Source organism: Lepus europaeus, chromosome 21, assembly GCF_033115175.1.
Source record: "Lepus europaeus isolate LE1 chromosome 21, mLepTim1.pri, whole genome shotgun sequence".
NCBI lineage: Eukaryota > Metazoa > Chordata > Mammalia > Lagomorpha > Leporidae > Lepus > Lepus europaeus.
Window position 1 is genome coordinate 28531760 of NC_084847.1, and position 23230 is coordinate 28554989.

Here is a 23230-nt window from a genome sequence, read left to right on the forward strand (position 1 = left end):
AAGGAGATCCAGGTTTCCATTGTGTGATATTTAGAGAAGGTACTGGAATAAATACAATTGTCTGTATTCCTTCCAAAAGGTTCATCCTAAGTGGTTGCTGCTTATAACAGGAAGGAAATAACTGTTGGTCAACCCATTGGCTTTTAGGAACCTCTTTGTCCATTTTGAACTTTGCTAGGTGTATGATCTTTTGTCCACTGGAGACACCATGCATTCACTGGGCCCCATGTATTTGTAAAAGGAACAGCAGGCAGGGATAGGAGTTGCATTGTATCTAATAATGGTCTGTGAGCCTGTATTTCCCTCCATTTTCTGGCAGAGTCTCTGAAACAGCAGAGATCCCTCCTCCCACCCCAGCATGGATGCACATCTGTTTTTCTCTTGCTGGGAAATGTAGCACTTTGTCCTTTCTTTTTTGAAAACTAAATTTAAATCACTTGCTTCATAATTTTTCTTTTCTGGAAAGAAATTATTATGCTAAATTTTCATATTAGAGGAACAAAACCCTTCTTAAAAATATTATATATTTAGTTTACCAAAATTTATTTATTTTATACTCTTATCTAAATATAAAAATATTTATATATTTTTGAAATATCTGGTATGTTTTTGAGATCAGAGATCAGTTAGATGGCATATACTGATAGGAAACATTTGAAATATTTTAATTAAAATAATGAACTTGGATTATTTGATTTAGATAAAAGAGCATTTTTTAAATGTCTCATGCTTCTGGGATTCATATTTACTCCAATCCAAGAGTTGGGAGGCAGGTTTGTAAGGAAGAAAGAGGTATTATACTTTCCTAATTGTCTTTTTTTTAAATGTACATGAATTTTTTTTTTTGTTTTAGATTTTATTTAGTTATTTGAGAGGTAGAGTTACAGAGAGAGAGAGACAGAAAAATCTTCCATCCACTGGTTTGCTCTTCAAATGACCGCAATGGCTGGAACTGGGCCAACCTGAAGACAGCAGCCAGGAGCTTCTTTTGGGTCTCCCATGTGGGTGCAGGGGTCCAAGCCCTTGGGCCATCTTCTGCTGCTTTCCCAGGCCATAAGGAGAAGAGTTGGGTCAGAAGTGGAGCAGCCGGGACTCAAACTGGCACCCATATGGGACGCCCGTTGCTGCAGGCAGAGGCTTTGCCCACCATGCCACAGTGCCATACCCCCTAATTATCTTCCAATATCATGGACCTTGGAATAGAATGTTTCTCAAATGTATTTATAAAGTCTTTTGTATATCTCTTCCTAGGTGTTCCAGTTACTAACTGATCTGAAAGAGCGGCGTAAACAAAGTGGGAAGAATAAACAGAGTTCTGGGCAACAGAACTTGAATACTATCACCTATGAAGTAAGCCTGGGCTTCTGGAGGCCTCCCTAAGCCACCACTGAGCATTGTTGGTTTACTCTGCTGATAACTGGCCACCCAATCAAGATCACCTCTTACCTCATGTGCGGAGTGTTACTCTAACCCAGTGTTTATTCTGTTTATATAAAAGTGGGGGCGATTTGGCCAACAGAAGCAGTTAGTTAGCCACATAAGTGGAAGGAATAGTCTGACTGCCCTCACCTCTGAACCCCAGTTCCATATTTGGGAATCCTCATCCTGAGGCTTCTGTAATTTACTGCATGACTCACAGATCTGACTGAAAGCTATTATAGTCGTGACTGTTGTACATGCATCACAGGGAAAGGATACAGTTGTTGTTGTTGCTTTTAAAGATTGATTTATTTGCAAGGAAAAGCAACCTAGACAGTTGAAGAGAGAGATCAAGAGATTTTCCCTCTGCTAGTCTCCTCACCAAATGGCCACAATAGCCGTGGTTGGCGTAGGCTGAAGGCAAGAGCCTGGAGCTCCATCTGGGTCTTCCACTGCTTTTCCAGGTACATTAGCAGAGAGGTGGATTGGAAGAGAACAGCCGGGACTGATACCAGTGCTCGTATGGGATGTCAGTGTTGCAGGTTGCAGCTTAACCTGCTGCCTGATGTTGATATTTAAATTATTTACTTATTCATTTCTTTGAGAGATAGAGACAGAGCTCTCATCTGCTGGTTCACTTCTCAAATGCCGGCAATGGCTTGGCCCAGGCTGAAGCCAGGAGCCGGGAACTCAGTCCAGGTCTCCTGCTTGGGTGACTGGGACCCACCTACTTGAACCATCACTTGCTGCCTCCCAGGGTGCATGTTCACAAGAAGCTAGAATAGGGAGCAGAGGTGAGGCTCAAATCCAGGTATAGGGTTACAGATGTCTTACCTGGGCCAAACATGTACTCCTAATGGTTTGTAAGCATTGTCCTTACTCCTTCTGTGTAAGAGTTGTCACTTCTTAGCCATTTCTTTATTAGTCATATATGAGTATTTCCATCTGGACTCAAGATTTTTATTCTTTGGGCTCCTCTTTTAAAAAGCTGTCTGGAAGTATAATAACCGAATTTATCAATTTGAGTTTTTTTTATGATCAGAAAATTCTTTTATTTTTTTTTTAAGATTTATTTATTTATTTGAAAGGCAGAGTTAACAGACAGAGGGAGAGACAGAGAGAGAGGTCTTCCATCTGCTGGTTCACTCCCCGAATGGCCAAAGCTAGGCTCATCCAAAGCCAGGAGCCAGGAGCTTTATCTGGGTCTCCCACATAGGTTCAGAGGCCCAAGGACTTGTGCTTGGTTTCCCAGGCCATTAGCTGAGAGCTGGATGGGAAGTGGAGCAGCTGGAACTCGCACCAGTGCCCATATGGGATGCTGACACTGCAGGCGGAGGCTTAACCTGCTGTACTATATCACTGGCCCCAAGATCAGAAAATTCTAAAATGTCACTAATTATCCTTCCTGTTTTAACTACTGGGTTTATTTTCTTTCAGAAATTCTTATATGAAGATTGACTTTCCTGAATGCTTTTTTTTTTAAAGGATTTTTAAGCAAAATTTCGAAATACTAAATTATAAGTTGTAGTCATTGATTTCCCCGTTTCTTGTTCTTTTTTTTGTCTTACGTTTGCCTCTTTTTTTTGTTTGTTTGTGTATGTAGACATTAAAGTACATATCAAAAACACCATGTCGGCACCAGAGTCCTGAGATTGTCAGAGAATTTCTCACAGCAATGAAAAGCCACAAGCTGACTAAGTAAGTAAAAATTGTCTTAAGTAGGAAGAAAGTGACCATAATGAAATGATAGCTTAGAACAGCCTTCCTCTGTAACTGTATTTATATTTTGTTGAGTCTATGATTTATAATTAAAAGGCAGTACTTCTTAAAGTAGGATCATAATAGTGTAGATGAAATAATTGACAGACATAGGGATCCTTCTAGAGCCAAAAATAGTATTTAGTGGTTTCTTTGTGTTTTGTGTTTTTTTGTTTGTTTTACCATCTAAATTTTTTTTTTCTTGGCCTCTCAGTTTATATGATATACCCCATCATCCCCTTGTCTTATTCTGACTAAATTGGATGAAAAGTCAGGTTCAAAAATTAATGTACTTCTTTAAAAGTTGGTCAATGAACACACTGATGTGTGTGTTTCCTTGAGGCAAAAGTGTATAGTTTAGTAGCATTAGGTGCATTCACATCGTATAGTCATCACTGACACCTGTCCACAGAACACGTTTCACCTTGCAAAACTGAAACTATGTCCATTAAACAATAACTCCCCAATCTCCCCTGCTGCCAACCTGTGGCAGCCACCATTCTGCTTTCTGTCTCTGAATTTGACTTTCCTGGGTACCTCATGTGAGTGGGATCATACAGTATTTGTCCTTTCGTGCTTCACTTGTTTCACTTAGCATAATATCTTCAAGGATCATCCATGTTGTAGCCTCTGTGAGAATTTCTTTCCTGTTTAATGCTGAATAATATTCCATTTTATTTTATTTACCTAACGTCTGTTGATGTATTCTTGAGTTGCTTCCACCTTTTGGCTGTTGTGAACAATGCTACTATGAACATGGAAATACAGGTGTCTCGTTGACACTCTGCTTTCAGTTCTTTTAAATGTGTACCTAAAAGTTGAATTGATGGATCATTATGGTAATTCTGTGTTTAATTGTTTGAGGAAACACCATACTGTTTTTTCAAAGGACTATACCTTTTTTGTTTCCATCTCCATATTTTTGTCAACACTTGTTATTACTTGTAATTTTTTGTGTTTTTGATAATAGTCATCTGAAGAGTTTGAAGTAGTCTCGTTGTGATATGATTTTGCATTTCTCTAATGATAAGTACTGTTAAGTATCTTTTCATGTGCTTCTTGACCATTGTGTGACTTTGGAGAAATGTCTTTCAAGTCCTTTGCGCATTTTTGAATGGGGTTGTTTGTTTTTTTTATTGTTGAGTTTTAAGAGGTCTTTTTTTTTTGCATGTTAATTCTTTTATTTTTTTATTTTATTTTTATTTTTGACAGGCAGAGTGGACAGTGAGAGAGAGAGAGACAGAGAGAAAGGTCTTCCTTTGCCGTTGGTTCACCCTCCAATGGCCGCCGTGGCCGGCGCGCTGTGGCCGGCTCACCGCGCTGATCCGAAGGCAGGAGCCAGGTGCTTCTGGTCTCCCATGGGGTGCAGGGCCCAAGCACTTGGGCCATCCTCCACTGCACTCCCGGGCCATAGCAGAGAGCTGGCCTGGAAGAGGGGCAACCGGGACAGAATCCGGTGCCCCAACCGGGACTAGAACCTGATGTGCTGTCGCCGCAAGGTGGAGGATTAGCCTATTGAGCTGCGGCGCCGGCCTGCATGTTAATTCTTTATCAAATAAGTGGTTCTCAACATTCTCTTCTTTTTCCTTAAGATATATTTACTTATTTGAAAGGCAGAGTTAGAGAGAGGGAGGGACAGAACAATCTTCCATCCACTGGTTCACTCACCAAATGGTTGCAACAGCCAGGGCTGGGCCAAGCCAAAGCCAGGAGCCAAAAGCTTCATCCCAGTCTCTCCCATGGCTGCAAGGACCCAGGTAACTGGGCCATCTTCCACTGCTTTCCCAGGCACATTAGCAGAGCTAGATCAGAATTGGGGCAGCCTGGACTTGAAGAAGCATTTATATGGGATGTGAGATTGCAGGCAGCGACTCAACCTTGCTGCACAGCAATGCTGGCCCCACTTCTATTCTGTGGGGATTGCCTTTACTCTGTTGGTACATGAATTTTTTTAATTTTAATGAATTGCTTGTGCCTTTAATGCCATATCTTAGAAGTTATTGCCACATCCAGTGTCATGAAGCTTCCCTCCCGTGTTCTTCTAATAGTTTATAGTTTTAGCTCTTACATTTAGATGTTTGATCCGTTAATTTTTTGATGTGGTGTAAGATGAGGGTTCAACTTCATTGTTTTGTTTGTAAATATCTAGTTTTTCTTTTTTCTTTTTTAAAGATTTATTTATTTATTTGGAAGGCAGAGTTACAGAGATGCAGATGCAGAGACAGAGGCAGGGAGAAAGCTAGAGAGAGAGAGATCTTCCATCCACTGGTTCACTCCCCCATGGCCGCAATGGCTGAGCTGAGCTGATCTGAAGTCAGGAGCCTGGAGCTTCTTTTGGGTCCCCCATGTGGGTGCAGGGGCCCAAGAACTTGGGCCATCTTGTACTGTTTTCCCACATTATCAGGGAGCTGAATCAGAAATGGAGCAGCCGGGACTTGAACCAGCTCCATATGGGATGCCGGCACTGCAGGCGGTGGCTTTACCTGCTACCCATAGTGCCAGTCCCAACATCTAGTTTTTCTAATGTCATGTGTTGAGGAGGTTGTCCTTTCTCCTTGTTGACTGGTCTTGATACCCTTGTCAAAAATCATTTGATCACATATACAGGTAATTCTTTTGGGGCTTTATTCCATTGGTCCATGTACCTGTCTTTGTGCCAGTACTACACTATTATGATTACTGTGGCTTTGTAGTAAGTTTTGAAGTCAGGCAGTGTGACTCCTTCAACTTTGTTCTTTTTTTTTTTCTGAGATTATTTTAGCTGTTCAGTGTCCCTTGAGATTTCAGAAGACTTTTAAGGATAGATTTTTCTATTATAAAAACACCATTTGGGGTTTTGATAGGGATTGCATTTGATATATTGATTTCTTTGGATAGTATTGACATGTTAACATTACTTAAGTCTTCCCATCCATGAACAGGACATGTGTTCCCATTTATTTGTGCCATTTTACATTTCTTTTGGTAATGTTTTGTAGTTTTTTAGCATCCAAGTCTTTGTTCATGATTAAGTTTGTTTCTAGGTATTTAATTTTGCATGTAATTATAAATAATGTAGTGTTTTCAATGTGCTTTTCAGATTATTCATTGTTAGAGTTTTATATGGAAGGTTGATTTGTATCTTGTCACCTTGCTGAATTCATCTGTTAGCATCAAATATTCTCACTTAATTTTAATTCTCACAGCAATGTAATGGGCTGCTATAGAGTACAAATATCAAATCTTAGAGAGTTCTGCATATAAGATCATGTATCTGTGAACAGAGATTTACTTCTTGTCTGTTTGAATGGGTTTTTATTTCTTTTTTTTTTTTTTTTTGCGCAGTTGCTCTGAGTAGGACTTTAGATACTATGATGAATAGAAGTGGTAAAAGTGGGCATACTTGTCTTGTTCCCAACCTTAGAGAAAAAGCTTTCAGCCTTTCACCATTTAGTATGATGTTACTTTTGGCTTTTTCATACTCTATGTTGAGAGGTTTTCCTTCTATTCATAGTTTGTTGACTTTTTATCTTGAAAAGGTATTGAATTTTGTCACATGCGCTTTTTCTGCAGCAATTGAAATGTCTATTTTCCCCCTTCATTCTGTTAATATAGTGTATTACATTAATTTTTTAAATATTCTTTTTTTAAAAATGTATTTATTTGAAGGTAGAGAAAGAGAGAGAGGGAGAGGCTAATTTTTAAGTTTATAATTTTGTATGGCTCACGAATGATGTTATAATATCCAAATAACCCTTGGCAGAAAAAAGTTCCCCAGCCCTGATGCAGGCCATGGTGTAGAAATGTACCTAATCATTACTGTAATCTGCACGCTTTTTGATCATTACAGCCTTTAATATTGATAAACAGGCTTGAAACAAGTTACAACAAAAAGAGCAGTAACTTAATCCTTACAGGTGTTTTGGGTTAGTTGCCTGCCTTATGTATATCCCTGACAGTTTGTATTTGTGGTGTTTGAGGCTTGAAGCAGTTGAGAGGACCTGGCCTTTCCTTGTAGTTGAAAACCATTTTAAGAAGTGGACATAATCAAATAGCTCAGGAGTTAGAGGTGGGTTCTGCAGCTAGGCTGGCTTCCAGTGGAAATGTTTCTGTGGAACATGGAGAAAAGGAAAGGTGAAGGGCCGGCGCTGTGGCGCAGCGGGTTAACACCCTGGCCTGAAGTACATCCCATGTGGGCGCCAGTTGGAGACCCAGCTGCTCTACTTCTGACCCAGCTATCTGCTATGGCCTGGGAAAGCAGTAGAAGATGGCCCAAGTCCTTGGACCCCTGCACCTGTGTGGGAGACCCAGAGGAAGCTCCTGGCTCCTGGCTTCGGATTGGCGCAGCTCTGGCCTTTGCGACCAATTGGGGAGTGAACCAGTGGATGGAAGACCTCTCTCTCTGTGTAACTTTGACTTTCAAATAAATAAATAAATCTTTTAAAAAAAAATAAAAGGAAAGGTGAGAAGAGCACATAAGTTTAAGAGAATTAAAATTTTGGCTGCAGGGGGCTGTTGCTGTGGCCGAGTAGGCTAAGACTCTGCCTGTGGCACTGGCATTTTTCTGTGTGTATTGAAATGTTCATATGATTCTTGGTTTTTTTAGATTTATCCTCTGACTTTTGGCTATATCTTTTTGTGTATTTTTATCTTTAGTGGTTGCTATAGGGATAACAAAATACACATGTGTAACCATTTATAGTTCAGTATACGTACCTAACTGTTTACCACTTTAAGTATAATGTGTATGTCACTTTACCTTCTACATATATTGAAAATACTATTAACAATGATTTTTTTTAAAGATTTATTTATTTATTTTGAAAGTCAGAGTTAGAGGAAGAGACAGAGATTTTCCATCTGCTAGCTCAATTCCCGAGATGGCTGCAACAGCTGGAGCTGGGACAGATGGAAGCCAGGAGCTGCTTCTGGGTTTCCCACCTGGATGCCAGGGGCTCTAAAAGTAACTATCTTCCACTGACCCTCCCGGGCCACAGAAGGGAACTGGCTCTAAAGTGGAGCAGCGAGGACATGAACTGGTGCCCATATAAGTTGCTGGTATCACAGGTGGTGGCTTTACCTGTTATTCCACAATGTTGGCCCCAGCAGTTTTTATTTTGTTGTTGTTGTTTTTAAGATTTGTTTACTTGAAAGCCAGAGCTACGGGGGTGGGGGTGGGGGAGGAGAAACAGAGATCGATCTCCATTTGGTGGTTCACTCCCCAGATGGCCACAACAGCTGGAGTTGGGCTGATCTGAAGCCAGAAGTGAGGACCTTCCTCCAGGTCTCCAACTTGAGTGCAGTGGCCAGAGTACTTGAGCCATCCTTTGCTACTTTCCCAGGCGCATCAGCAGGGAGCTGGATTAGAAGTGGAGCAGCTGGGACTCGAACCAGTGCCCACTATGCCACAGCACCAGCCCCCCAGTAGGGTATTTTTTTTTCCCAAGATTTTATTTATTTATTTATTTGAGAGGTAGAATTAGAGGCAGAGAGAGGGTGAGACAGAAAGGTCTTCTATTCACTGGTTCATTCCCCAAATGGCCACAATGGCCAGAGCTGTGCTGATGCAAAGCCAGGAACAAGGAGCTTCTGCCAGGTCTCCCACGCCAGAGCAGGGGCCCAAGCTCTTGGACTATCTTCCACTGCTTTCCCAGGCCATAGCAGAGCGCTGGACAGGAAGAGGAGCAGCCAGGACATGAACTAGTGCCTGTATGGTATGCTGTTGCCTCAGGCAGTGGCTTAGTCGACTATACCACAGCACTGGCCCCACTAGTTTTTTTTTTTTTTTTCCCAAGATTTATTTATGTATTTGAAAGAGTTATGAATTATAGATAGGCAGAGAGAGAGAAAGAGAGGGAGAAGTCGTCCATCTACTGGTTCACTTCCCAGATGGCTACAACAGCTAGAGCTCAATCTCCCACAAGAGTGCAAGAGCCCATACACTTGGGCCATCTTCAGCTGCTTTCTCAGGCCACAGTAGAGTGCTGGATCAGAAGTGGAGCAGCCAGGACTCGAACTGGCACCCATATGGGATGCTGGCACTGCAGGCGGAGGCTTTACCCACTTCGCCACAGTGCCGGCCCTTCCACTGTTTTAATATTTACATTTTATGCTCTTAACTATTGTAAAGAAAATAAAAATAGTCTTTTGTGTTTGCTGAAGATGTAGCATTTCTTTTACTCTTCTTTCCAGGAGTTCTCTGTTCTCTTTTCATTCACTTCAGCCTGGAAAACTTCCTTTAGTACTTCTTTGACAGCAGGTCCAGTGCCTTCAACTTCTCTCAGTTTCCTTGACCTGAGACGTCATTCTTTCACTCCTGAAGGATAGTTTCACTGATTGGAGTGATCTTTTCTTTTAATACTTTACAGCTGTTACCTAAATGTCTTTCTGCCATTTCTGTGGTTTCTGGTCTGAAATCTGTGATCCTCAAGTACATAATGTGTGGTTTTCTCCTGACTACTTTTAAAAATTTTCTAATTTTCAATAAATTGATTACGTGCTGTTTTGGCCTTTTAAAATAATCTTTTTGGAGTTTCTTGATTATGTAAACCTGTGTGTCCTACCAGTTTTTGAAATTTTCAAGTTCACAGATTTCTTCTATCGCCATTCTGTTACTAAGCCCACTCATGAGTTTTTTATTTCAGATTATTTTTCAGTTTTAAGATTTCCATTTATTCAGTTTTTATAACTTCTCTTTCTAGAGCTGCGATTATTCCATTTATTTCAAGAATGCTTTTACCCATGTTGTTGTAAAAGCCAACAATTTGATGATTCCAATTTCTCGGTCATCACTGGGCTTGGCATCCGTTGATTATCTTTTCCTTTGACAATGAGTCATATTTTCCTGATTGAGATAATTCTAGGTTGTTTCCTGGGCCTTTTACATTGCTTGGATTCTGCATCTTGTTAAAAAGTCTCTGGTTGATGTTGCTTTTGTTTTTAACAGGCAGTCAACTCAGTCTTGCCTTCCATTGGCAAGGGTTTCAATGTCAATGAGTTTTTTAAAACTTTTGCCCTGCCACTTTGGGTCCTTTTTGCATACAAGACTAGAATAATGGTGAACTTGCCCAGTTCTTCTCAATGTCTTTGCTGTGCTGGTCTGTTTGATGTTTGCCATTTGGGGTTGTTGTGGAAATAAATAGCTGTGTGGGGGTGTTGTTGTGGGACAAGGGGTTAGTTCTGGGCACTCTGCTCCAATCTGGCTTCCTGATGATGTGCCTGAGAAGGCAGCAGATAATGGCCCAAGTGCTTAGGTCCCTGCCACGCATGTGGGAGACCAGAATGGAATTCCTGACTCCTGGCTTCTCCCTGGCCCAGTTCCAGATGTTGCAGGTATTTGGGAAGTGAACCAGTAGGTCAATCTCTGGGGCCGGGGCTGTGGTCTTGTAGGTTAAGCCTCCGCCTGTGGCACCGGCATCCCATATGGGTACCTATTCGAGTCCCAGCTGTTCCACTTCCAGTCCAGCTCCCTGTTAATGGATTGGGAAAGTAGTGGAAGATGGCCCAAGTGCTGGGGCTTCTGCACCCATGTGGGATACCCAGAAGAAGCTCCTGCTTCCTGGCTTTGGATCGGCCCAGCTCCGGCCATTGTTGCCATCTAGGGAGTGAGCCAGTGGATGGAGAAGACCTCTTTCTCTGTCTCTCCCACTCTTGGTCTGTAATTCTGCCTCTCAAATAAATAAATAAATAAATCTTAAAAAAAAATAAAGATCAATTTTCTCTCACCTCACCTCCCACACTCTGTCACTCTGCTTTTCAAACAAGCAAATATATATTTACATATGTTTTTCAAACCCAGGATTTGTGTAGACTGAAACGCAGTTTAGAGGAATTCTCTTCCTGTTCTTTCTGGTATTTTCCTCAGACTCTGTGGCCCACTCAGAACCCTTTGTTTTTTTGGTCCTCTCCCTGCAAGTATTTTGTTTTCTCTGAGTTTTAACTGTCTATGTGTGCGATTATCTCTGGGGCTGCCCTTGGGAGAAAGCAGGGGGAGAAGAAAGGAAGGGAAAACAAAGAGAGGTTTGTTTGGCACTCTTTGAACCAGAAGAGCTCCCTTGCAGCCTATACCTGCTGCTGAAACGCCACGAAGAAGCTGCTCTTGAGCTGTGAGCTTCATTCAGATTTCCTTCCTCAATCTTCTGGCCAGAAAGATGGGATTTCTATTTTATATAGAGGTTTTTAATTGTAATCAGAGGAGAGAGATGCGTTAGTGGTCTTACTCCATGTTATCTCCAACAGACATCCTATTTTTTTTTTTTTAAATGTATTTATTTGAGAGGTAGAGACAGGCAGACAGATTTCCCATCTGCTGGTTCACTCCCTGAATACCTGCAGTTGCTGGGACTGGACCAGGCCAAGCAGGAAGCCAGGAACTCAATCCAGGCCTCCTGTGGGTAGCAGGAATCCCATCACTTGAGCCATCACTGTGGCCTTCCAGGATCTGCTGTAACAAGAAGCTAGAGTCTGGAACCAGAGCTTATCACCAAACTCGGGGATTCTCATGGGATGTGTGAGTTTCAGTTGGCGTCTTAGCTGCAAGGCTAAATGCCAGCCAGCGCCGCGGCTCACTAGGCTAATCCTCTGCCTTGCGGCGCCGGCACACCGGTTCTAGTCCCAGTCGGGGCACTGGATTCTGTCCCGGTTGCCCCTCTTCCAGGCCAGCTCTCTGCTGTGGCCAGGGAGTGCAGTGGAGGATGGCCCAAGTGCTTGGGCCCTGCACCCCATGGGAGACCAGGAGAAGCACCTGGCTCCTGCCTTTGGATCAGCGCGGTGCGCCGGCCGCAGCGCGCCTACCGTGGTGGCCATTGGAGGGTGAACCAACGGCAAAGGAAGACCTTTCTCTCTGTCTCTGTCTCTCTCTCACTGTCCACTCTGCCTGTCAAAAAAAAAGGCTAAATGCCTACCCCCACTAATGATTGATTTTATTTTTTAAAGATTTATTTATTTATTTGAGAGGCAGAGTTATAGATAGAAGGAGAGACAGAGAGGTCTTCCGTCCACTGGTTCACTCTCTAAATGGCCACAGCGTCCAGAGCTGGGCTAATCTGAAGCTAGGAGCCAGGAGCTTCTTCTGGATCGCTCACATGGATGCAGGGGCCCAGGCACCTGGGCTATCCTCCACTGCTTTCCCAGGTCATCAGCAGAGAGCTGGATAGGAAGAGGAGCATCCAAACAAGAACCAACACCCATATGGGACATTGGCACTGCAGGTGGAGGCCCAACCTACCATGCCACAGTGCCAACCCCCATAATGATTGATTTGTAAGGCCTCTTCCCAACTATTTGGGCTAATGTTTTGCTTCCTAATCCCTATGACTTCCACTACAAATGTGGACCTGGCTACAGTTACTAAACCTACAAAAAGAAATTGCCTTGGGAGCTTATTCATGATTGGTCATAATCTATATAAATTTAAAGCAGACTATAATCCTTTCAGAGGAGGATTGAGGTCAGCTCCATTTTTCAATTTGTGGTACCTAAGTTGAGGATTTATAAAATCCTTTGTGACCTTTTAATCTCTCCCTTTTATTAAATAGTTGATTTCCTTTTGACGCCAGGAGCAAAAGCTCCAGGCAGTGTTGTACAACAACCAGTAGAGGGAGCTGGTAGGCTTCTTTCACTTTGCTGGGGACCTGGCTCCTCCAGCAGGTAGCAGCCATTTGGAATCCAAATAGCCTTGGTGCCTGGTGACCCAGGGACCTGTTTGCCAAATGCCATCAAGATCTGGACCACCTCATGCTAGCCAGTGCAGGTTAAGACAAGAATCACCCCTCCTTACCCCCTCCCCCAAAGTCTTTGAAAGCAAAACAATAAAAGGTTTAAAGGAATTCTATTTATTTATTTGTTTAAAGATTTCTTTAGTTTACAGGCAGGGTTTTATATATATATATATATATATAGACAAAAGTCTTCCATCTGCTGGTTTACTTCCTAAATGGCTGCAGTGGTGGGGGCTGGGGCCACAAAGAAACCAGGAGCCCAGGAGCGCAGAGCTCCATCCAGGTCTCCCACGTGGGTGGCAGGGGCCCAAGTACTCAAGCCATCTCTGCTGCTTTCCCAGGAGCATTATCAGGGAACTGTATCAGAAGTAGAGCAGCCAGGACTCAAATAGGCACTCATGGGATGTGGCATTGCAGATGGTGGCTTACCTGGCTGTACCACAGCACTGAAAGAAACACATTTATAGCCAGAACTAGGGAAGTGCTACTCTTTAATCCATATGCCTAAGTAGTTTTTCTCTACCATTCTCTCAAGGAGAGGAGATTCAGGTAATAACCCTAAAACTGGTGCAGATCTGTTAGTGCGTACTGGAGCTTAACTTCCTTGCTCAAATTCCTGCATGACTGAAGTCCTTCAGATGAGGACAGGAAATTTGTCTTGTTTGACTTCATAGTCTCATTCAGCAAAATAGTAATCTCAAAACTCAGCTTTTAAGTCGTTTTGACACTATGTCCCATGTCTCATGTCATTTCTAGTAGTATGTTATTTCTTCCACAGCATTTGACTTTTTAATATTTTTTTGGCTTGAGGCGCTTAGTTCTCAAGGTAGGGCAGCCTGGCTTATAGCGCCAGCTCTCATCCTGAGATCTCCTTAAAATCTACAGCTCTATCTGCAGGACTAGAGGGAGGACTTGCCTTCCTTTCAGAGCACCTCTTGTGTGCACAGATTGCACTTGGAGTTTGACCCCATACTTGGGACTTGTGCCTTTGGGACCAACAAAGCTTCATGTAAATGGATGGGTTGTCAGGTTTGCCTGGTTTATGGAGTCTGCTTACCCTGTCTGCTTTCAGAGTGTGAAATCTTAACTCATGTGTCCCCAGAGTTCTCCACTTGTCTCTGCCACTAGCTTCAAGAAGTCAGGGCTACCCTAGTTCTTTCCTCAATTTATCCTTGAGATCACATTTATGTCATGCCAGCTTTGTCTCTGTTGTTGAGCTACAAAGACAAATACAGTGTAAGTGCGGACATATGGAAAGATGCTATAAACTTAAATTCCAGAATATCTCTTTCTCTGTCTCCCCCCTGCCCCATAACTCTGCCTTTCAAATTAATAAAAATAAATCTTTAAAATAAAATATAACTTTATTTGTGAAAGCAGATTGAAAAGTGGTAGACCTCTGAGGGTGGAAGCATGACCCTGCCACCTGGAGGTTGAGTGGTCCATGGAAATGGTAGGAGAGGGCAGGTGGCTGGGAAGAACTGTTGAAGATAAGTGGGAGATGCGGGCAGTGGGCGAGATGGAGGGTAGGGTGTCCCACAGGGTGCTGGCCTAGGTGTTCGGCGTTTCACTAAAGTGGAGGTCTCTGGGCCCTTTCACAGGAACAGTCTTGGTGGTTACTTGGGGCAGGAACTAAGTGCAGTGAGTTGAGAAGCAAGAGGAGGAAAAGGGGGCAAGCATTGTGGCACAGCGAGTTAAGCCTCTGCCTGCGATGCTGGAATCCCATATGAGCACCAGTTCAAGTCCCAGCTGCTCCACTTCCCATCCAGCTCCTTACTGGTGCACCTGGGGAAGCAGCAGAAGATGATCCAAGTGCTTGGGCCCCTGTAACCCACATGGGAGACCTGGAAGAAGCTCCTGACTCCAGGTTTCAGTCTAGCCCAGCTCTGGCTCTTGTGGCCATTTGAGGAGTGAAAGATCTCTGTCTCTCCATAAAACTGCTTTTCAAATAAATAATAAATCTTTCAAATGATAAATAAATAAATAAGCCTTTGGAAAAAAAAGAGGAGAACATAGAGGCAAGAAAAGGAGACTTGGTTATGAAGTCCTTGGAGGTAGGGCTTGTTTGTGGAGCATGCAGTTTTATGGTTTTACCCCAGCGGTGCTTACTGTAGGACAGGGAACTCGCTTGGTTGGTTTGACCCAGAGCTGGAGTGTTGCAAGGAGTGACGGTGAATGTTTTTGTTCGAAAGCTCACGAGATCCCTTTTGTGACCAAGGACTTTTTCAATAGTTAAGAGTCTGGCAGAACAATTTCTGATAAACTGCGTTCCAGTGCTTTGATTCAGAGCTGAGATGCTCATTAATTCCACTGGATTATGTCTATTTCTGCACTTTTCTGTGTTCTGTGTTGCTGTTGGATGAAGATAGTTAGAAAACACAGCAAAAACTCCTAATCTTGTTTTGAGTGAGGGTTCAGATTTCCCGACTCAGGCCGTAAGTGGGTGATCTTCACCCTGCTCTCCTCACCAGCTTCTGTATACCATTTGGTCCTTGTTACCACATTTCACATCCAGACCTCCCAGATGGTAACTTCACTTCTGCTGCGCTGAAAAACTTGTTCAGGATGAACTCGTCTCCCTTTGAAGCCTCTCAAAGTTGCTTTTTTTTTCCACATTGCTGTGGTCTCGATGGAACATGAGCCCCGTTCACTGAAGTTTCTGAGTCTTTCCTTTTTCCTCCTGTAACCTCAGCCTTTCCTCACGTGCGTCCCCCGAGTCAGCAGATACTCTTCACTCTCCTTGCAGGTCCTGCCGTCCGCAGGCTACAATAGCTTTTGTACTTCTGTTTTGTCAAGAGGCATTTTCCTCCACAGTCAGCCCTCGGTCCCTGCCATCCAGTCGTTGGCATGACTGTCGTTCTGCCCAACTGCTTGCCGAGACCACCGGTAACAAAAAATATATGTTGAAAAAAGTCTGTTTTATCATTTGCTACCATAAAATACTCAAATATCTATTATAAAGAGTTAGAATTTCTTGGGGCCAGTGCTGTGGTATAGAAGGTTAAACCTCTGCTTGCAGTGCTGGCATCCCATATTGGTGCCGATTTGGGTCTCGGCTGCTCCACTTCCCATCCAGCTCCCTGCTAATGTACCTGGGAGAGCAACGGAAGATAGTCTGAGTGCTTGCACCCATGTGGGAGACTGGAGGAAGCTCCTGGCTCCTGGCTTCAGCCTGGCCTGGCCCTGGCTGTTGTGTGGCCATTTGGGGAGCAAACCGGCAGGTGGAAGACCTTTCTCTCTCTCTCTCTCTCTCTCTCTCTCCTTCTCTCAACTTTACAAATAAATAAACCTTTAAAAAAGCAAAGTTAGAATTTCTCAAAACTTACATATATAAACACAGATTGTACATGCATTCAAGAGAAATGTAAAGAAACACGAAGGTGCAGGGTTAAATCATAACTGCATAAATTAACTGCAGTACACATAAGGACTACCCTACTGTAATAATCCCGTAGTCACCTCCCGTTGCTGTTGCAGGGAGCGCAAGTGTTGCCAGGACTCCTTACAACAGCATGTGAGGCTCCTCATCTCCATGTGAGTGGTTCATCGCCTGAAAATTAAATAGAGCAGTGAGAAGTGATCTCCCGGTGCTCATGTATTTTTCACCGTATATAAAACCTATAATACAAATACGTGTTTATCCATTGTGTTATCAGTAAGGTGGGTCAACAGCAAGCTATTAGTAGTCAAGTTTGAGGGAAGTGGAATTGTATCCACAGCACAGCAGTGGGGAGGGGTTGGTTCCCAACCCCCATGTTGTTCAAAGTTCAGCTGTATTTGTTTTCTTTCCCCTACTGGATTGTGAACTCTTCGAGAGCAGAAGACTATACTTTACACTTCTGTGTCTTAACTCCTCTCCTTTTAGAGTCTTGTTTGTTTACTTACTAAGATAACAGGTCAAATCTGAATAACACTTTAAAAATATTTATTTATTTGAAAGGATAAGAGAGAGATCTTCCTTCCACTGGTTCACTCCCCAAATGTCCATCCAGGACTCGCATATTAGGTGGTAGAAGCTCAAGTACCTGAGTATTTAGTTGTCTGTTGCCTCCCAGAAACATTAATAGGGAGCTGGATTGGAAGCAGAGGAGCCAGGACTCGAACCAGCACCCCGATAAGGGATGTCGGCATCCCAGCTGGCAACTCAACCCACTGGGCCACAACACCCACCCCGTGTAACTTTTGATCTTAGTCTCAAAAGGGAATTATCAGTCTTTCCTGAGCATTGACCAACCAAGATGATTTTGTTAAGCTTTACTTTCTAAAATTTAGATTAAGAAAACACTGTTTCCACATTTTCCTAATGAAAAATTACAATGTCAAACCTGTATTTTAAAATGTGTTGTGTGCGTTAAGCAACCACTTGCTATGCCTGCATCTTATACTGGAGTGCTGGTTGAGTCCTGGCTACTCCTCTTTCAGCTCCCTGCTGATGGATCCTGGGGGGCAGTGGATGGTGGCTCAAGTGCTTGGGCCCCTGCCACCCATGTGGGAGACCTAGTTGGAATTCTAGGCTTCTGGCCCAGCCCTGGCTGTTGCCAGCATTTGGGGAGTGAACCAGTAATTGGAAGATCTCTGCCTGTGTCACTCTGTCTTTCAATTAGAAGAAAATAAACTTAACAAAGAATGAAACTGCGCCTCTCGTTGCCTCATTTCTTACCATTATGTCTCTGTACCCGTTGGGATTGTAGTTCACCTGCATACGCTTCTGTCAGGGCCCCTGATGTTCCCACTGTCTCATTTTACAGTTGAAGAAGTCGGGGGTGGTGTTCCAGCTGTTCTCCCTTTTTCTGTCTGACAAAGTCCTTTCTAAACAGCTTAGACAAAACTGAAGGGCCTTAGGGCCGTGGAAGTTTAAATGCTTTTTACTTTTCTTTTGACAGAGCTGAGAAGCTTCAGCTGCTGAATCACAGGCCTATGACTGCTGTTGAGATCCAGCTGGTGAGTGAAGGAGCCTGAACTTGAGGGGTCATTTCCTGCATCTGCCAAGTAGAGAAGACTGAGTAGAGCAGCCGGCAACTGTGTCTTTTGGAAGAGACTGCCCAAGCACCTCCTTTTATACATGAAAGGAGACCTCACTAGTTTGATCCCAGTCAGTGTGGACTTAGGGAAGGTAGGAGACGGGAGGAAACTTAATTCTTCCCAGGAGTTGGGGCCTGTGATTTGGCAGATGTCTCCCCAGAAGACCTGGGCCACTCTGGCCTTGCTTTGCTGTAGGGGTTGTTGTCAACCAGATGTTGTATGGAAACATTAAGCTTCCTGTGCCTCTAGTGGAATCTGCCTCCCCCTACTCCCACCTTTCCATCTTTTCTTTCTCTCCTTCCTTTCTTAGGTCACGGAGCATGTGTGCACTTTCCCACGTGCTCACTGTCTCTGGCTTACCACCCTAGAAATCACTCTCTTCCTCTTACATCATGTTCAGTTGGTTCCCAAGTGCTGTCGCCTCTGTCTCTCATTCTTTCTTCTTTTCCCTACTGCACGGCACTCATTTCTGTCGCTGTTTCTCAGCCTGGCTCCTGCTGTTGTCCTCACGTCATTCTCTCTGCACAGTCTGGCTCCCTCCGTTCCACGCCACTGCCATAGATCATGTTCTTTCTCTTTTTTAAAAAGATTTATTTATTGGGAAAGCAGAGGGACTGAGAGGGAGAGACAGAGACAGTTCCTCCATCTGCTGGTTCACTCCCCGTACAGCTATAGCGGCTGGGGCTGGACCAGGCCAGAGCCAGGAGCCTGGAATTTCATCCAGGTGTCCACAGGAGTAGCAGGGGCCTAGGCACTTGGACCATCTTCCACTGCTTTCTCAAGCACATTAGCAGGCAGCTGGATTGGAAGTGGAACAGCCAGGAACTGAACTGATGCTCATGTGGGATGCTGGCATGCAGGCGGGCAGCTTAGCCTGCCGTGCCACAACTCTACCCCCTGTAGGTCACTTTTGCTAAAACCACAGATGTGATCCTCTTGTTTCCCTGTCGGAAACCTTTCGGTGGAGCCTCAGCACTCGTCAGGTCCGCATTGCCATCACAGCATACAGCTTCAGAGTTAGAGTGGAAAGCCTGAGAAAATGAGCCGAGGCCGAGTGGCTGCTCTGTGCATGTGGTGGCAGCTCCCTGTGTGGTACTGGGCAGAGCAGAGGAGGCTGCAGATGGTAAGCAGGCCAGTTGACTTCCAGTACAGAAAACCCTGCGCTGGAGAAATAATGAGAATAAGCAGCTCCCAGAGTCAATTTTAGAAACATTTCGCTCTTTGTCAACTTTCCTTTAGAAAAATATAAAGAGAATGGTCAAAAATGCCTATGTTCTTTAGGGTTGCTTATTTAAAGTACCTTTTGTTGAGAGGTCACGGAATACTTAATTTTTGGTTAAAATTTTCATTGTCTTCCCAGAGTTGTTTCTGCCCTTCAAAATGTACCCAAAATTAAATTAGAAAAATTCCTTCCATAAACGATTCCTTTCAAGGGGAACTGGCCTGAGGCGAAAAAAGGCTCTCTCTCTCTCTTTTTTTTTTTTTTTTTTGGTGTCCTCGTTGTTCTGATGCTTTAGACTGTGTTGGAGAGTCAGCTTAGGGGAGAGAAAAAAAGCAAACAAAACAGCAAGAAACCAATCCTTGTCCCTCTGGGTTAAAGATCACATGTCGTGTCTCCTCCAACTTTAATCGGCAACATATGTTATCCGTGGCTCAAGGACAGATGGAGAGCAGGGATGGGGAGGATTAGCGTGACCTCATCCCGGAGCCCATGGCAAGCTCTCGCTTGCTTGGTAAGATTAGCTGCTGTGAAGAGTGCCTCGTACTGTCCAGCAAGGTCCCAGGGGAAGCATGTCTTTTAGTGCCCTCACCATGGCCAGGGGTCAGCTCCATGTTAGCATGCAGGGCTAGTGAGTGGCTGATGTGCGTCCATCTGGTTCAGAAGCTTCTCTTTGTTCCTGTAAACTCTGCTCTTTTGCTTGGTGTTGTGGTCCCCACTCCGAATACCCAGGATTATGCCCTAGTTATGGAAGCATTTTTTTTTAATTTTGGCTGAAGCAAATGAGGAGGCCAGTGTTTTAGTCCGGAGTCTGGTGTGACCTTGGACACATCACATGACTTCTTAGACTTCCATTTTAGTCTATCTGTAAAGTGAGGCAGTCAACCTTGAGGTCCTTGTTAGGATTATAAGCCTAGCCTGTTTTCTTGCTCTACTTCAATTTGCCAGGATTCTTTCTGGGAATTCCTGTTGGTTCTAGTTGCCAGATTTCAGAGATGGCTGTGGGAAATGCCATGGAATAGGACCTTGGGCACCTTGCACTGAGATTGTGTCTGTGATAAATGGCTCATGCCACCAGACGAGCATAGGGAAGTCACGTGACGGCCTGCACACTGTATTTAAGGAGGTGGCTGACCACATCATGTTTAAAATGGGATGTGAGGCTGAGTGTCCAGGACCATGTCTGAAACCACGGGACGGCATGATATTGTTGCCAGCCCTCGCTCCCCACACTCACGTTCTGGGTTCCCAGAAGAAGACCAAAGCCATGTGGAGTGTTAAAGTGTGTGCTTTAGATTGGGCAGGACTGGCTTGGGCAGGATTGTCTTGTTGAAAGGGTTAAAGAGAAAGAGTGAGGTGAAGCACAAAATGTGGCTCCAGACACGGGAGAGGCTGTTGGGAGTGACAGTGGTGGTGATGATTGGAAAAAAGATGGAAAACGTTTGGCACGTGGTGGGCAGTCACCAGATAAGTTATTGGTGTAACTCATCAAGTTAGGCATGTGCTTGTTGTGAAATACAAAAGGATGTCAAGTGCCATTTTATTCCCCAGAGGTGACTTTTCTTTGCAAATAAAATGTATTCACGCCTGCCTGTACATGGATGGGTTTTGAACTCTGAGGGTTTTCTTTTCCTTTAAGGAAGAATGCTGTCCTGCAACTCAGTTTTTTCGGTAACCCATTCTGAGTATTTGCATTGGCTTGGTCTGGGCTTTGAGCTGGCTTCACTCCCCTATGGGGCCAAGATGGTTAGGACCTGGGGACCAGGCGTGCCTCAGAACCTAGACCCTGGGCTCTTATGTTTTAGGAGGCTGGGCTGAGACTGTGTGGCTCATTTGTAACCCCTGGAAGGTTTTCTTTGCTCCTGCAGATAGTGGAAGAGAGTGAAGAACGGCTCACAGAGGAACAGATCGAAGCTCTTCTCCACACTGTCACAAGTATTCTGCCTGCGGGGCCAGAAGCTGAGCAGAAACAGAACACCAGTGACGTGGCAATGGACGAAGAGGAGCCTGCATAGAAGTGCATCTGGCCCAGGCGTTTGATGGGGGCTCAGCAGCCACGTCCCGGACATTCAGGAGATTGTTTGATTTTACACTTTATCCCACCAGGTCTGATTTCATGGTTAGTTGGGAAAATCAGAAAAATAAGCTGAAAGAGATATTTCTGCCTTGAGGGGAAGAAAAATGGTGAAGGCTGGCTGAGGTTGTCTGGGCAAAGGACTAAGGAGGGGAGGACAATGGCTGTGGACCCCTCTGTGATGGAAATATTTCTTCTGTGGCCTTTGCCACAGTCATAGGGAAGCCTCTGTACACAGATGGTAAAATACTTGCGTTGCTTTCGATGGGCTGTGTCGTAATTAGTTTCATCTGCTTCCCCAGGAACTTCCTGGGGAAAGCAAGGGCTCAGAGCTCTGTTGGGACAGAGCCGAACCATGAGAATCTAGTTAGATGCCTAAAAGACGCCCAGCGCAGCAAATAGTTACTCTGGGTTAAAAGGAGCCTGACCTTGGCTCACCTCAGAGGATTTCCTAGAGAACTGTGGAGATAAGAAGAGAAAGGGCGTGGCCAACCCTTCAACTGGACCTAAAGGCCTCTTTCCTGTGCTGGCCTTGGTTTTGTTTACCAGCTCACTAATGACTTGGTCTTAATTACCAAGCTGTTTTTGTTGAAAAGAGGCAAGGACCGTGGCAAGGACAGTGCAGAGTTGGCCATCTTCCTGACTGCCCCCCACTCCGTGCTCTGAGACGGCAGGTACTGCCTGTGAGGCCGAGGGCAGTTCATCTGCACAGGAAACAAACGGTTTGCACCTTTAATGTGAGCTTGCTTCTGCAGTGCTTCTCAGGAACAGATGGATTCCTAAGAATTCCACTTTGCTTGCTGTTGCAGGGTTGCATCCATTTTTTTTTTTAATAAAAATATTAAGATAATTACCACATGAAGATGATTTTAATATTCAGGCTTTGGAAAGTTTAGTGGCTCCAGGCATGTGGTTCTAGGAATATTGCTGAAAGTCTGATTTCCCACATTCACTGTTTCCTGTTTGGGGAAGAAAAATGCCCGTAAGCATTCGTTGGTAAGATTATTTTCAACACTACTATTTATTAGTCTAGTTCTGACCCCCCAGTTCATTTCAACGCTTATATATACCTCACCCCAACTCCCAGGCAATTGATTGCAGTTATATCCATCTTAGCCTGATCATCCAGAGACCAACTGAAGTCCATTCACAGGCAGCATTGAAAACAGCAAGAGATTGTATTCTTAGATCTCTCTTGAGCATTGAGAATTTGATCAGGAACTGTTGGTTTATTTGTCAAGGCATATTTGTACCAATGTCATTTTGGTTTCTTTAAAAGTGTGTTGGATGATTTTTTTTTTTTTCTTGATAGAGGTAAGGCTTAATCCAGTTAATAATACTTTGTTTCCAGGTAATTGCCAATTTGTGACACTTGATAGATCTTTGAAGGGTTTGTATTGTCATAGATAGAAATAAAGGAAATCTGGCTAAAGACTAAAATGTATGATTTTTTAAAGGATCGAATCTGTTTAGATTGCAGTTCTTTATTGGATTTTAAGGAAATTTGGTTCTATAACTAGGACCTGAATTTAGCTTCATTTTTTTTTATTCAAGCAGGCTCTGGAACATTTTACCTTTATAAGAAACATAATATGTATGATAAACCTGCCACATTAATAACAAACAGTTTGGAAATAAGAAGTCATAATTTACCCAAGAAACTTGACCAGGATCACATCTGGAAATAACAGCTAGGGAGTCTGGGAAGGTGTCTTATATCCTTCTATATGGTTTCAAATTTTGATGATGTGCCTATTCTTTAAAAAGAAAAAAAATATGTCTGCATGTTGTGCTTGTAGTTAGCAGTTAAATTACGCCCTGGTCATGGAAGCTGCGACCCAGCCCAGTCACTCTTAACCTCATGGGAGGAGGAGCCCTGGGAGGAGCTAGGGCAGGCTCTAGGGCCTATCAGGAAGGCAGTTTTGTTTTTTTGTTTTAAGATTTATTGATTGGGGCCAGTGTTGTGGCAGAGCGGATAAATCTGCTGCCTGTTACTCCAACATCTCACGTGGGCACTGGTTCGTGTCCTGTCTGTTCCAC

General features: G+C 43.8%; 1 protein-coding gene across 1 annotated transcript in view; it reads left to right on the plus strand.

Annotated features, from left to right (window-relative positions):
- The window catches only part of CRCP (CGRP receptor component), a 37304-nt gene extending 14670 nt beyond the window's left edge, over positions 1-22634 (plus strand). Inside the window, exons 3-6 of the mRNA XM_062180348.1 lie at positions 1252-1350; positions 3023-3117; positions 17759-17816; positions 20985-22634. Of these exons, the coding sequence (XP_062036332.1) occupies positions 1252-1350; positions 3023-3117; positions 17759-17816; positions 20985-21131 (399 nt within the window). The 3' untranslated portion in view covers positions 21132-22634. The remainder of the gene's footprint in view (positions 1-1251; positions 1351-3022; positions 3118-17758; positions 17817-20984) is intronic.
- The last annotated feature ends 596 nt before the right edge of the window (positions 22635-23230 follow it).